Source organism: Condylura cristata, unplaced genomic scaffold (assembly GCF_000260355.1).
Source record: "Condylura cristata isolate star-nosed mole 26May11 unplaced genomic scaffold, ConCri1.0 scaffold00071, whole genome shotgun sequence".
NCBI lineage: Eukaryota > Metazoa > Chordata > Mammalia > Eulipotyphla > Talpidae > Condylura > Condylura cristata.
Genome location: NW_004567172.1, coordinates 488,074 through 503,812, shown reverse-complemented (window position 1 = coordinate 503,812; position 15,739 = coordinate 488,074). Strand labels below are relative to the sequence as shown.

At 36.8% G+C, this 15,739-nt stretch overlaps 1 protein-coding gene across 1 annotated transcript; it reads right to left on the bottom strand.

Annotated features, from left to right (window-relative positions):
- Positions 1-12,547: 12,547 nt before the first annotated feature.
- On the bottom strand, positions 12,548-13,477 carry LOC101629272 (olfactory receptor 2T27-like). Its single transcript, XM_004695574.1, has one exon. The coding sequence runs from the start codon at positions 13,475-13,477 to the stop codon at positions 12,548-12,550; it is 930 nt and encodes a 309-aa protein (XP_004695631.1).
- Positions 13,478-15,739: the final 2,262 nt, after the last annotated feature.

Below are 15,739 nucleotides of genomic sequence, written 5' to 3'. Positions count from 1 at the left end.
ATCTGCATTTCCTCTTTGGAGAAGTGTCTTTTTAGCACCCCACTTAATGGGGTTGTTTACTTTATTTTTGTTGAGTTTCATCAGTTCTCCATAAATTTTTATGATCAACCCTTTATTGCTAGTTTTGTGTGAGAATTTTTCCCAATCAGTGGAATGTCTGTTTGTTTTTTTTGTAATGTCTCTTTTGCATACAGAAGTTCTTTAACTTAATGTATTCCCATCTCTTTAGCCTTGACTTCACTATCGTTGCATTGGGTGCTCTATCTTCAAAGATGTCACTGAAATATATGTTATATAGTGTTTGGCCCATCTTTGCTTCCAGGTATTTTATGGTTTCTATTCTTATGTCTAGGTCTTTAATCTACTTCAAGTTGATTTTTGTGTACGGTGAGAGGTAGTGATCTAGTTTCATTTTTTTTTGCATGTAACTTCCCAGATTTTCCAGCACCATTTGTTGAACAAACTTTCTTTGTTCCAATGTATCTTCTTGATCCTTTGTCAAAGATAAGCTGTCCATAAACCTGTGCATTTATATCTGGGTTTTCTATCCTAATCCACTGGTCTGTATGTCTGTTCTTGTTCTGTACCACACAGTTTTGATTATTATGGCTTTGTAGTATAGCTTGAAGTTTGGGATTATAATGCCTCCATTCTCTTAAGTCCTAGTCATGAGAGTTTTGGCTATTCAAGGTCTTTTGTTCCATATGAATCTCACCAATATTTTTTCTATTTCTTTGAAGAATGTCATTAAGACTTTTATTGGGAGACATTAAATCTGTATATAGCTTTTTTAGCCATTTTGATGATGTTAATTCTCCCGATCCATGAGCAGGGGATGCCTTTCCATTTCATGGTGTCTTCTTGAATTTCTTTAAACAGTGTTTTGTAATTTTCTTTGTATAGGTCTTTTACCTCTTTTGTTGGGTTGATTCCAGATATTTGATTCTTTTTGTTAAAATTGAAAAGGGGTTTTTTTTCTGTTTCTTCTAATTGGTTGTTTGTATATAGGAAGGCCTCTGATTTTTGTATGTTGCTTTTATATCCTACTACCTTGCTGAACTGGTGAATGGTTTTGATTAGTCTCTCTGTGGAGTTTTTAGGGTTTTCCATGTAGATTAACATATCGTCTGCAAATAAGGACAGCTTTACTTCTTCTTTCCCTATTTGGATTCCTTGTATGTCTTTTTCCTGTCTTCTTGCTTTGGCTAGAACTCCCAATGTTATGTTGAAGAGCAGTGGCAATAGTGGACACCCTTCTCTTGTTCCTGCTCTCAAGGGGAAGGCTTTCAGCTTTTCTCCATTGAGGATAATTTTGGCTGTGGGTTTGTCATATATGGCTTTTATCATGTTAAAGTATGTTCCTTCTATTCTGAGGATTTCAAGGGCCTTAAACATAAATGGGTGTTGAACTTTGTCGAATGTCTTCTCTGCATCTATTGATATGATCATGTGGTTTTTATTCTTCTGTCGGTTGAATAGATGGATTACAGTAATTGATTTTCTGATGTTGAACCATCCTTGTGCTCCTGGGATAAAGCCCACTTGGTCATGGTGTATTATTCTTTTAATGCATTGTTGGATTCTGTTGGCTAACATTTTTCTGACTGATCTTTTTGTGGTGAATTTTCCCCCTGTTGTCTTGCTTGAACATTTGTTTGTCTTGTTTTCCCTGTCGTGTATTTTCTAATACATTCTATTTGTTGAGACACAGTGTTGTTATTATTGACTGGCATTTTTTCTGGCTGTTATTTTTGGGATGGCAGAGGGACTTCCAGACACTTTAGTTGTGGAGGGTATTGGGTATTCTGAATCTTGTTTTATTTCAATATCTCCTGTTTTTCCAGCCCCTACTTTGTGGAATTATGTCTGTTGTCTCTGCCAGTGATGCTCAGGGGCTCTTGTGGTATTCAGCTTCTTATGGTAACTTGTTGAGTCCTTGTCTCTGGAAGGTGCCTTTGATCTTTATAGCCTTCTGATGTTCTAGTTTCACTTTACGGTTGGATGTAGCCCCAGAGGGTAGGGTGCATTAGAAGTGTTGCAGCTGGGCCTGTGGTTGAGCTAATCACTGGTTTTGTTTATTTTTTGAGCACTGTGAGCATTGCAAGGCAGACATCTTCCAGCCACTGCTGTTCAGTAACACCTTGAGTCCTAATTCTGCACACACCCCAGTTTTGCAGGCTGTGATTCCTCCCTCTTGGCCTCCAGGGTTCTTTGTGCCCACTCAGAGCAATCTCTCCCTGAGCAGTCTTTTCCTACCACAAGGCTGAGTGTTAATGGTCCTGTTTTATCTCAGGGCCTTTGTGAACTTGCTGGCCCCACCTTAGTGACTAATGCCAGGAACAAGCCTCCAGGCCTATGCTGTGGGGGTGGGTGAAAGGACTGCACGTCTTGCAGCTGCCCCATTCACCAGATCACCAGATTTTCTCTCCCCCCCCCCCAGGTTTTATGTGCCCACTTGCACAGTCTTTTCCCCTGGCTCGGTTCTACTCATTGAGCAGAATGAGCAGGAAGCCTCCATCTGCAGTGCTAGAGCCTGGGCATTCCCCAGATGGATTGGAGTTGTGGTGTTCTGCTTATCCTCTCTGTGGCACTTCCGGATAGGAGTTCCCTTATCAGAACTCCCCAATTGCTGATTCTTTCTCAGTTACCTTCCTTCTAGTGAGTCCAGGGTGTTCTCATTTGGGTTGAAACTTGTAGCATGTAAGTCTGTAGTCCATTTTATATATTCCTGTGCAAGCCTGGATGTAATCATCTCTGTGTCTTTACTCTGTCACCATTTTGCCTGCTCCCCAGCTGGTCGAGCTGGTCTGTCAGCAGCTTTGCCCAGTGCCTAAGTGCTCTGGATCAAATCTGTGGTCTTCCCTCAGCCTGGATTCCACTCACTGAGCTGAGACATCTCCCTTCACCTCAGGGCTTTAGCGAGGGGTAAAGCAGCTCCATCAGCCTGCCAAACTTCCAGGTGCCTGAGCCCTCCCAGGGTTGGGGAGCAGAGATGATTGGGAACTCCCCAATCACTGAATCTCCTTAAGTTATCTTCCTTCTACTGAGTCCAAGGTGTTCTAATTTTGTAAGTATGTAAGTCTATATTCCATTTTCAGTCCTAAATTACTGTCAGAGCCTGCACGCAGTGATCTAGGCATCTTTACTCTGCTACCATCTTGAGAAGTAGCTTTATCATTAGTTTTGTGTGTGAAAATTTTTTCCCAATCAGGGGGATGTCTGTTTGCTTTTGTAATGTCTCTTGCTGTACAGAAACTCTTTAACTTGATGTAATCCCATCTGTTTATGCTTTCCTTCACTATTGTTGTGTTGGGTGCTGTATCTTTAAACATGATATTAAGGTATATGTCGTGTAGTGTTTCACCCATCTTTATGTCCAGGAATGTTATGGTTTCTGTTCTTATGTCTAGGTCTTTAATCCATTTCGAGTTGGTTTTTGTGCCTGGTGTGAGGTAGTGATCAAGTTCCATTTATTTATTTATTTATTTATTTATTTTTGCATTTAGCTTCCCAGTTTTCCCAGCACCATTTGCTCAACAAACTTTCTTTGTTCCATTGTATCTTCTTTGCTTCTTTGTAAAAGATTAGCTACCCATAAGCCTGTGGGTTTATATCTCGGTTTTCTATTGAATCCACTGTTCTGTGTGTCTGTTCATGTTCTAGTACCAACATCATGGATAGATTTTTAGAAGATTTTTCAGAAATCTTAGTGCTTCTATACAAGGGTAAATTATCACCACACTTCTCACTTGGAAATGTGCAGTTACTTTTTATTAGGTATATTTGCCTCTATACTTCCATCTTCCAATTTCTCCAATTACTCTAATTGACAGAACATATTGTAATTAATATACTTATTTGCATAGTTAATATAAATTTTAGTATGTATAAATAAATTGCACTTGAACATATATTCCTTTTTGATTTAAAATAAGTGGAAAGTATGTGAAGACAAGAAAATTTCTATGTGTAATTAATAATTATGCTAAAAATTTAATTATACTGAAAGGTAAATATATATCTTTATCCTAGCACTGATCATTCTAAATTACAGTCATTTTTAATTTTGTGTCTACTGCTTCCTGAAATTTCCACTGAATTTTTTAGAATCTGTCTGTTCACATCTTCACTCTCTTCTTGCAATATTATTTTGTCTTTTATATGTATATAATCTTTTCTTCAGAACAATGCTCAAAGCAGGATTTTTCAGCTAGATGTTACTTGGCTTTTGGGTGGAAAAATACAATAATTATTATGAAGAAGGATCTCATGTTTGTACAAGTCTTTCCTGCAATAGAAAATAAGCTTCCTTAGTTTTTTCTGTTAACTGTTATAATCCCTTGCACAGCATAGGGGTTAAATAAACAGTTGAATGATTCAACAGTCAAGGATGATTTGTACTTACAAAGACTTTGCAAATAACTATATTAACTATGTTAAATCAAAAGACATTGGATAAAACTAGATGAAGTTTTATGAAAGATGGTTTTTTGGCTACCTTAAATCCATATGTGGAATTGTGTAAATGAAAATCTAAGATCAGAAGTCATAAATTCATTCATCATACATGATTTTTTAATATGAAATTTTACTTAATTCAACAGCTATTAAGCATTTCATATACAAAGTCTATACTGACACCTGAATGTCAATGATGAACCAGGGTTGTGTCCAAAACACTTCATCCAGTCACATGTGAAAGGAAACAACACTGATCTAAAACTTTTGAGAATGTAGACTGGACAGCCTGATTGTAGTAAGCACACTGATTTGTGCATTGCTAGGTCTATTTTAGTGGGGGAAAAAAAAAGAAAAAGAAAACCTAAGGTTGTGGTAAGGCAATTTATTCTTTATAGTTGTTGTATAGCAAAGATGAAAGCTTTTCCTTTCAGATCAGAAATAAGACAGGGGTGTCCTCTATCATCACTTCAACATAACATTAGAAGTCCTAGCCAGAGCAATAAGACAGTACAAAGACATACAAGGAATCCAAATAAGGAAAGAAGAAGTAAAACTATCTTTATTTGTAGATGATATGATAATATAAGTTCTAAGGAAAACCCTAAGAACTCCATAGAAAAACTAATCAAAACTATTAACCAGTTTAGCAAGGTTTCAGGCTATACACGGGACACTCAAAGGTGAGTAGCCTTTCTATACAAACAACTAATCAGAAGAAACAGAACTCAAAAAAAAAAAACATCCCCTTTACAGTAGAAACAAACAAACAAAAAATCAAATACTTGGGAATAAGCCTAAGAAAGAGGTGAAAGACCTATACAAAGAAAATGATAGAACTCTGATTTTAGCAATATATAAGAAGACACAGGAAATGAAAAGACATCCCCTTATTGTGGATCAGAAGAATCAATATCATTGAAATGGCCATCTGAGGCCAACAAACATGAAAAAATGTTCAACATCACTCGTAATAAGGGAGATGCAAATTAAAACCACAATGAGATACCCCCTCACCCCAGTGAGAATGGCACATCTTCAAACAACTAGCAACAACAAATATTTGCGAGGATGTGGAGAAAAAGGAACTCTCCTGCACTGCTGGTGGGAATGCAAACTAGCACATCCACTATGGAAAACTGTTTGGAGGTTCCTCAAACTGCTTAACATGTAGCTTTCCTATGACCCAGCAATCCCACTCCTAGGTATCTACCCAAATGACAAAAAAAAAAAACACTGATTCAAAAAGATACCTGCACCCCCATGTTTATTGCTGCTTTATTCACAATTGGAAAAACATGGATGCAGTCCAAATGTCCAAAAGTAGATGAATCATCCACTGCTCCCCTCAGCAGTGTACTTCATCTATCACTCTGTCTCTGGTTAATCCTCTCACAGCCCCTGCACCTCTGGCCTGTACCGAAGTTCTGTATGCATAAATAAATAATCTTTAAAAAAAAAGAAGAAGAAGAAAAGAAAAGGGTAGAAAACATTCCTACAAGCAAATGGACCAAAAATGAAGGCAGGAACAGCTATACTTATACCAAATAAAATAGACTTCAAACTAAAAATGTTAAAGGAGACACTGAAGGCCACTACATTGTGATTGAGGGGACAATACAACAAGAAGACATAGCATTCATCAACATATACATACCAAATGAAGGAGCCCCAAAATATATCAGGAACTACTGTCATATATAAAAACATATATATCAGAGAAAATATATACATATTGGGAGACTTCATATGCCACTCTCCACAATGGAAAGATCAACAGGACAAAAAATCAGCAAAGACACTAAATTCTAAACAAGAACCTATACAACATGAGTCTAATAGACATCTAAAGATGTCTAAAGACCCCCCAAAATCTGATGACACATTTTTTCTCAAATCCATGGATCATGCTCTAGGATTGACCACGTACGGTGTCACAAAATAAATATCAATAGATTCCAAATATTTTCTCTGACCATGAAGGAATCAAGTTAGAAATAAACCATTTGAAGAAGGCAGAAACCCACTTTCTGTGTGGAGACTGAAACATATAGTACTGGAAGATCACTGGATCAATGAGGAGATCAAAGAAGAAATCAAAAAATACCTGGAGAAGAACGTCAACAATGACACAAGTCTCCAAAACTTATGGGAAACATTAAAAGCAGTTCTAAGAGGAAAATATATAGTATTACAGTCTCACATAAAGAAACAAGAAATAAAGAAACAACTTAACTTCCCACCTTAGAGAACTGGAAAAAGAACCACAAAACAATCCAAAAACCAGTAGAAGATAGCAAACAGTAAAAGTCAAATCAGAAATAAATGAAATGGAAGTTAGGAAAACAGTCCAAAATATCAATGAAACCAAAAGTTTGTTCTTCAAAAAAAAAAAAATAAATAAGATAGACAGACCTCTAACAAGGCTCAAAAAGAAGAAGAAAAAACATAAATAAACAGGATAATAAATGAAAGAGGAGTAATCACAACAGATCCAGAAAAAGTCAAAAGAATAATTAGAGACTACTATGAGCAGCTATATGAAAACAAGTTTGACAATTTAGCAGAAATGTGCAAATTCCTACAATTCTACAACCACACAAAGCTAGGTAAAGAAGAAATATAACAAGTAAAAGACCAATTACATGCAAAAAAATTGAAGAAGTAATCAAAACCTTCCCCAAAAATAAAAACCCAGGACCAGATGGATTTACAAATGAATTTTACCAAACTTTCAGAAAAGAATTATTGCCTGTTCTACACAAACTCATCAAAAAATCAGAAAAGAAGAAAACTACCAAATACTTTCTAAGAAGCCAATGTCACACGTATATCAAATCCTAACATAAAAAACACACAAAAAAAGAAGACTTCAGACCCAACTCCCTAGTGAAAACTGATGCAAAGATCTTCAACAAAATCTTAGCCATAAGAACCCAACAATGCATTAAAAGAATAATCCACCATGACCAAGTGGGCTTCATCCCAGGAGAAAGAGGACAGAGCATAAAGGACTAAGGAAAAAAATAACAATGAACAACTATATACCAGAGACATTTTAAGGGGATGGAGTGGGGAATGGGATCAAAAAATGGGGGAGGGGGAGGTGCTTTGGACTATGGTAATGGCACACAGGTGATTTGGTGATGGGAAGCCCACTGAATTACAGTGGGTATGTGAAAAATAAACTATTATTTAAAAAAAAAGAAAAACAAAGATAATGTAATTGAAAGTGTTGTAGTGATGACTAGTTTGAACACAGTATTAGTGCTTACAATGCAGAACACAATAATTATAATTAATAAATTTGATTATTGAAATATGAAAGCTGTAAGGAAGGATATTGAGAACACCACCTGGTTCTTGCCTCCTGTGATACAATGTAATTGAAAAGCATTGTATTGGTAAACATTTAAAATGAACTACCAATTGTAAAGGAATAAGGAATTGTTAAGTTCAAAAATAAAATTATTTTCTTGTTCCTAAGTTCCCCAGATGATAAAGAAATCTCAAACTAAGAAAAGTCTCAAGTGAAAAACAAATACAATATTAAACTGGAACATAGGATTTTCCTTATAGAGACTCTTTAAATCCTAGTATGTCATACATAAAAATCTCTGTAATAGTATTGCTATGAATTTCACAAGTATTTTTTTATAAAATTTTACATGATATCCCAAGATAGATAAGCATTTATTCTAAATAAAATTTTCTTTTTGACTTTTATATAATACAAAATATATTGTGTCAATAAAATTAATAGAAAATTCACAAAGAAGTATGCGCACTTACATAATAAAAATGCTTTCACTTGACTGAAAAACAGCAGATATAATAATAAATGGAGACTTATCTGTACTCCAATATTTTTATATGATATATTTTTTTAAAGATTTATTTATTTGTACATACAGAACTGGGGTAAAGGCCAGAGGCTCAGGGGCAGTGAGAGGCTTCACCAGAGACAGAGTGGGGAGCAGAACAGGCAGATCGACGAAGTACACTGCAGAGGGAGCAGTGAGCAGGTCAGGAGAGGTCTGCCGCGCCGTGTGGTCACCTCCGGGGCAGGTGGGAATCGAACTCATGCGGAAGTGGCTTTAGCTTCTCAGTACTGTGCTTTAACTCACTGCGCCACCAGGGAGGGCCTGTACTCCAATATTTTATTAGCAAAAGAAAACATAATGGAGATGAAAACTACTTAACTGCAAATAAAGTGTTAATACAGAAAAGGAAGAATGGTCCAGAAGGTGACTAAAACTGAGAGAGTTGTTTAATTGGATCAAGCCAAAAGATATAGGATTATTCCCAGAGAGTAATGGACCTTAATAAAGAAAATGATAACATGAATTTGCTTGCATTACATTTGCTCAAAACGTGTTTTTATTTTATGTGTTCTGATCCTTTGACATGGGAGGTTTGCTGACCCTGTATCCCCTCTCGGAGTTAGCTAACTCCTAGGTTGTAAACAACCCACCGATCAATGATCTTCTCATGCGCAGTCAACCAAGTCATAACACCAAGCCATTTCCTATCAGGCACTCATGTTCCAGGCTATTTTCCATCTGTCCAAACTATCCCTATAGTTATTAGATGATACTATATACAAGAAATTATTAAAATTACCCAAATTAGCCAATTTTCAAACTGTTTACCTTGCCTTTTCAATATCTACTCAGAAAATAACATAAAGGATTTTGTCCTCATGCTTCCTTCCTCCATCTCCTGATAAACCAGGTTGCTGTGCATGGTGCAGCATACTCTTTCATCTTTGTATACAAAACTACCTTTTTGGGGCTGCCTTGATGGTTAAGTCAAAGCACTATGAAGCTATCAGGGCAGACACGGAAGCACGAGTTTGCTCCCCTGCCAGGGAGTTGAACCACTGGCTTAACAGACCGCTCCTGTCCCGCACACTGCTCACCTCAGCAGTGTGTTTCTGTTAATCTGTCTGTTCTGCCCCCAACTCTGTCCATGGTAAATCCTTTTATGACCCCCCTCCCACCCTGCACCTCTGGCTTACACCCCTGCTATTGCATGCATCAATATATGAACCTTTTAGAAAAAAAAAAAAAACTTTTAAATGACAGTTGATCTCACCATGGCTGAATAATAATAAAAACTATAATTTAAAGTATATGAGCCAATATGGTGTTTTCATGTCTCTTGTATTTCCCATTTTTTAATGGACAAACATATTGTACTCCATAAACAATGTTCCTAGCATTATTTGGTGTGTGTGTGTGCGCGCGTGCGCAGAAGGGACCTCTCTCTGTCCCTCTTTCTCTTCCCTCTTCTCCCACTTTCCCCATTTCCTCCTCCACCTCTTCATTTTCCAGTCCTTTCTTCCTTCCCTGCCTCTCCTTTCATCTCTTCCCTAACTCCTCTTTCATTTTTCCCTTCCCAGTGTAGCTAAAGATTTGCCAATTTGATTGAACTGCTTAAATACTAACATTTTTTTATTTTTACAGCTTACCTACTTTTCTACTTTTTAACTAATGTAGCACTACGATATAACAATATATGTTTTAGTTTTCCATCATTAAAAATTATTATAAGAATATGTAGCATTTAGTTCACTACTAAAAATCCAATTCTGATTCTGCCTTTTTTGAATGGTGCTAGAAATCTAATGCTAAATCAAAACCAATTTAAAAAATTACCTCAATTTCAATAAAATGAAATTAGTGGAGGGAATAAAAAAATGTAATGGAATTATAACTGTTATTAAAAACAAGTAAAAGTCACCTAAAGAAAAAAGATGTAAAAAATAAGTAAATGATAGTGAACTTTGAATATTCACCTTTAGCTATAGTAGGCATAACAACTCACATTTTACCTGCATTATTTTGCCTTTGTGTGAATAATATTTTTTTAAAGATTTATTTATTTATCCATACATAACTGGGGTACAGACTAGAGATGTGGAGTGTGAGAGAATTCACCAGAGACAGAGCGGGGAGCAGAACAGGCAGATCGACGAAGTACACTGCTGAGGGGAGCAGTGGGCGGGTCAGGAGAGGTCTGCCACGCCATGTGGTCACCTCCGGGGCAGGCAGGAATCGAACTCATGAGGAAGTGGCTTTAGTTTCTCAGTGCTGTGCTTTAACCCGCTGCGCCACCAGGGAGGGGTGTGAATAATATTTTAATGGTGATGATTTTATTTACTATTTTTATTTTTATTTATTTATTTTACATTGTTCTTCATTTTTGTATAATGTTTGATTTTCCCCCTCAGGTTTTATCCCCATAAAATTCCCATCACCAAATCACTAGTGAACCATCACCATACTCTCTTGTGTGCTCTTTTGTCCTGTTTAGATACCTCTCCTTGCCCTTGTCCTATTTCATCTTTTTTTCTGTTCCTTGTTAGCTTCCTCTGCTCACAAATTGTGCAAGCAATTTAAAGGTGGTGGCCAACCATAATCATGTCTATAATTGTTATTATCACAAAAAAGTCATGTGAGTTCTCTTTGTAACTAACACTTCATTCTCCCCAACCCCTTCAAAATCACTGATGATGTATCTCATAGGTATATTGTCTTTCATATAACTGTCATATAAATGGAGCTGCAAAATATGTGCTCATTTGGATCTTACTTATTTCAATTAGCAAAAATATATTTTAAAATGTAACCTACTTATATGAATCAGTAACTCATTTCTTCTATAATTGAATAATATTCCATTATATGAATGTAGCACAGTCTATTCATCCATTTATATTTTGATCTTATTTATGTATTTATATGTTGATTATTTCACTTTGATTATAGATAAATATACTACAAACACTTGTGTGCAGGTGAAAATGTAATGATTTAGGCCCTCCCTGGTGGTGCAGAGGGTTAAAGCATAGCACTAAGAAGCTAAAGTCAATTCAGCATGAGTTCGATTCCCACCCTGGAGGTGATCCACATGGCACAGCAGACCTCTTCTGGCCTTCCCGCTGCTCCCCTCAGGAATATACTTCATTAGTCAGCCTGTTCTGCTCCCCACTCTGTCTCTGGTGAATCCTATCACTGCCCCTGTACCTCTGGCCTGTACCCATGTTCTGTATGCATAAATAAATAAATAACTATTTAAAAAAAGTGTAATGATTTGGAATGGTTTTCCAGCAACAACTTTAATAGTCTTCTTGTTTTGTTAATTGATATGTGAAATCTGATGATGGTTAATCGTTTGAAGTCTACTTAGTAAAATAAAGAATGGATTCTCTTTAGAGCAAAAGAAAAATGATGTGACTCCATTATATCCTTTAGGCCTAATTTGCAAAAAAAATATGACTATTATGCCTATCTAAATTGTTATTTTTGAGTAACATCAACTTTTTTTATAAATCATCATAAGTGTAAGTTTACTCATCTAAACTAGATTTTAAAATAAATCCACAAAGTTAAGCCCGACTCAATGCATGTAATATAGGATGAAACCACATGACATCACATATTATTATAATAATACACAAGCAACACTAGGATTGTTGTACACACATTCAGGGAAATGGTGAGTGATAGAAAGTAAGAAAAGGACTAGGGCAAGCAACAATCAGTTTTGCTTTATAATTCTAATTTTTTTTTGAAAATTGATACTCATCATCTATTAATTAATCTTATTTATATATTTAGTAAGTGAAACACTATGCAATTAGATTATTAAATTAATAAGAATTTTAAGAATGAATTCTTGTGATGATAAAAGTATTGGATGTGTAATACTAAGAAAATTGAAAGGTGACCTATAACATCGAGGTATAAGTTTGTATTATCAGAAAATTCAGCACTGTATTTTAAGATGGATCCTCACACTCACTAAAAACATTAAAAATATGAAAGTGAGATATTTCACTAGATTCAATATATATATATATACATATATGCAAATGAAATGGAGACATTTAGTAGAAAAAATAATTCTTATCAGCTTCCTAGAAATTATTAATTTGCCACTTTATTTTATTCACATGCGGCTATTTATATTCCTTGTAAATTTAGAAGGAAAATATACCTAGTAACAATAATACAAAGAAAATATAAAAATAACATATGCACACACTTAGAAATTTAGAGGAATGAAGAAACAGATCATTTTCTCAAGTGCAACATCTTCCTAGACACTTCCTCAGAGCTCCCACCACTTCTTTGTTCCTCAAGCTATAGATGAGTGGGTTGAGCATAGGGGTCACTATGGTGCCAAGCACAGCTCCTACCTGGTCTTTCTCAGGTGTTAGAGAAGAATTGGGTGTCATGTAGATGAACATGGCCTGACCAAAGTAGAGACTCACCACTGTCAAGTGGGATGAGCAGGTGGCCAAGGCTTTGTTCCTGCCCTTGCGAGAGTTCATCCTGAGGACAGTGAGGAAGATGAGGGTGTAGGAGGACAGAATCAGAATAAATGGAACGAGGAGAAACACAATAGTTGACACAAATTTCACCATCTCATAGGCAGATATGTCCACACAAGACATTCTCAGGATGGCAGGCATCTCACAAAAGTAATGATTTATCTTTCTGGAACCACAGATGGGGAAATGCATCGGGTAAATGGTGTGGACAAGAGCTGCAAGGGCTCCCCCAACCCAGGCTGCAGCTGCCATCTGCAGGCAGATCCTGGGGCTCATGAGGATTGTGTATCTCAGGGGGTTACAGACAGCCACATAGCGGTCATAGGCCATGAGGGTCAACAGGATACACTCAGCAAGACTAAGAGCCAGAAAGAAAAAGAGCTGTGTGACACAGCCAAAATAAGAAATGTTTTTCCTTCCTGTGAAGTAGTTGGTGACTGTCTTAGGGACTGTGCTGGAGATGTAAGCCAGGTCTATGAGGGAGAGCTGACTGAGCAAGAAGTACATGGGTGTGTGGAGGCGGGCATCCAGCCAGATGAGGAGGATTAGTATGGAATTTCCAGCAAAGGCAATGGCATAAAAAAGAAGGATTATAAGAATGAGCAGAGAAGGATGTCCAAACCAGGGAAAGAGTCCCAAGAGGATGAAGTCAGTTGAAGTTTCATTATGTTGTTCCATATTTTCATTCAAGTTCTGTTACCGAACAGAGAAACAGAAAAACAACAAAATATTACAGAGGGTATAATCATTAAAAAAAAAAAAAACAAAAACTGGGCCCTCCCTGGTGGCGCAGCGGGTTGAAGCACAGCATTGAGAATCTAAAGCCGCTTCCGCATGAGTTCGATTCCCGCCTGCCCCGGAGGTGACCACATGGTGTGGCAGACCTCTCCTGACCCGCCCGCTGCTCCCCTCAGCAGTGTACTTCGTCTATCTGCCTGTTCTGTTCCCCACTCTGTCTCTGGTGAAGCCTCTCACCGCCTCTGGCCTGTACCCCAGTTCTGTATGCATAAATGAATAAATCTTTAAAAAAAAAAAAAAACTAATTTAGACTTGGTCAGTTGGCTCTTCTTTGCATCCCTAGAGACAGCATCCCAAAACATTACATTCTAATAAAGGAAAAATAGGGGGGAAAGTTCACCCTATCAAAACACTTCTTTGAAATCAATAGTTATAAAATATAGTTGCTTGTGCTCTTCCCCACCCCCCATTTTTTTATGCTTTTCCCTCTCCTGTCCCTGTTGAATATTTCTGACCTATATAGTGATATTGTGTTTCAACAAAACTGAAATCAAAAGAATATTCATTCATTCATTATCTAGCTATGTATAAATAGTAAATTAATCAATCCTTGTAAAATATTTTTATAAAAATGCAATTATTTTGCTACAAAATTGTTGATAGTATATTTAATCTACAAAACTAGGGAAAGTAAGTTGAATTTTCTTCAGTGCCTCATCTAACAATGGCAGTATGTTTTTTTCCTGTAAATAATTTCAAATTTCTGCCTCCCTGGTGGCACAGTGGGTTAAAGCACAGCACTGAGAAGCTAAAGCCACTTCCGCATGAGTTCGATTCCAGCTTGCCCCGGAGGTGACCACATGGCGTGGCACACCTCTCCTGACCTGCCTGCTGCTCCCCTTAGCAGTGTACTTCATCAATCTGCCTGTTTTGCTCCCCACTCTGTCCCTGGTGATGCCTCTCGCCACCCCTGAGCCTCTGGCCTGTACCCCAGTTCTGTATGCACAAATAAATAAATCTTAAAAAAAAAATTTCAAATTTCTGATCAATAACTCAAATACAATAAATTTATCTGTTGTATATAGACTGATTCTGAGTGATTATTAATCAAAATATATATATTTTTGTATAAATGCAAAAGGTAAAATAAAGAGTGTGCAAACTTACTCCCAGTCATAACTCTCCTTGTTTCTCTAAATGTCTCTAAACTCTTCTGAAAATAATTTCCTAAGAAGAGGAGCACTATTTTTGCTATGAAGGATTCAGGTAGTGTTTCTCCTAAGCCAAGGTTAAGTAATTCAAGGAGATGTGCTGCTGGAAGACATAACCGTTTCCTACTTATGACAGTGTAATGTAGAAAATATTGACAATAATGATAATTATAATAGCATAAATTAGCACTGTTTACTAACTGTGATTTCAGAGGACTCATTGTCAGAGAGTGATGCATTCAATCATTAATTGTTCATATGAACCCTATGTGCAATCTTGAAAAATACTAAGGTCAAATAGTACACCATTACTGTGTTTCCTGTCAAACAATGGTTGAAAAATTTAAGACCAAGACAATTTTTTCTGTAAATCCTCTCCATCTGGACAGTACACTATCTCTCTAATCATGCACATATTTACTAAATCAGTGGAAGGTTTTTGATTCCACCCTCTTTCAATTGCTTAGGGAATATACTTCATATATAATGACTCACTGTGAGAAGGATTACTTTTCATGTGCCCCAAACTTACATCCTCGGGCTTTTCAAAGATTTTTTCCCCCCAGAGTCTTTGGTCTTGGAAAGGGTAAAAAGTGAGAGCCAAACTCCTGTATGGAAAACATTCTTTTTTCATTATTAATAAGTGAAGTAATATTCTTCCTCCCCTGTTCCACCCGACTTACATATGTCTGGTGAATTTCTAGTAGCTGCTGCCATATCTTCACATACTATGACTCTTTTGTGTTGTATTAGTCAATTTGTGTCCAGAAAAACCTGACTCATTATATATATATTGTTCTCCAAAATTAGATTAATTCTATTTCTGCATCAAACCTGGTTCAAGTCAGAGGTCAGCAAGTGAATATCCATTGAAGTCTTCTGGATCAAGCCAAATCCTTCCATATCTTTTGTAAACCGTAGGATTGTGTAACCCTTGAGGGATGTCTCAAGGGAGAGGGTCCCCAGACTTCAATTAATCTCAGCCCTAATA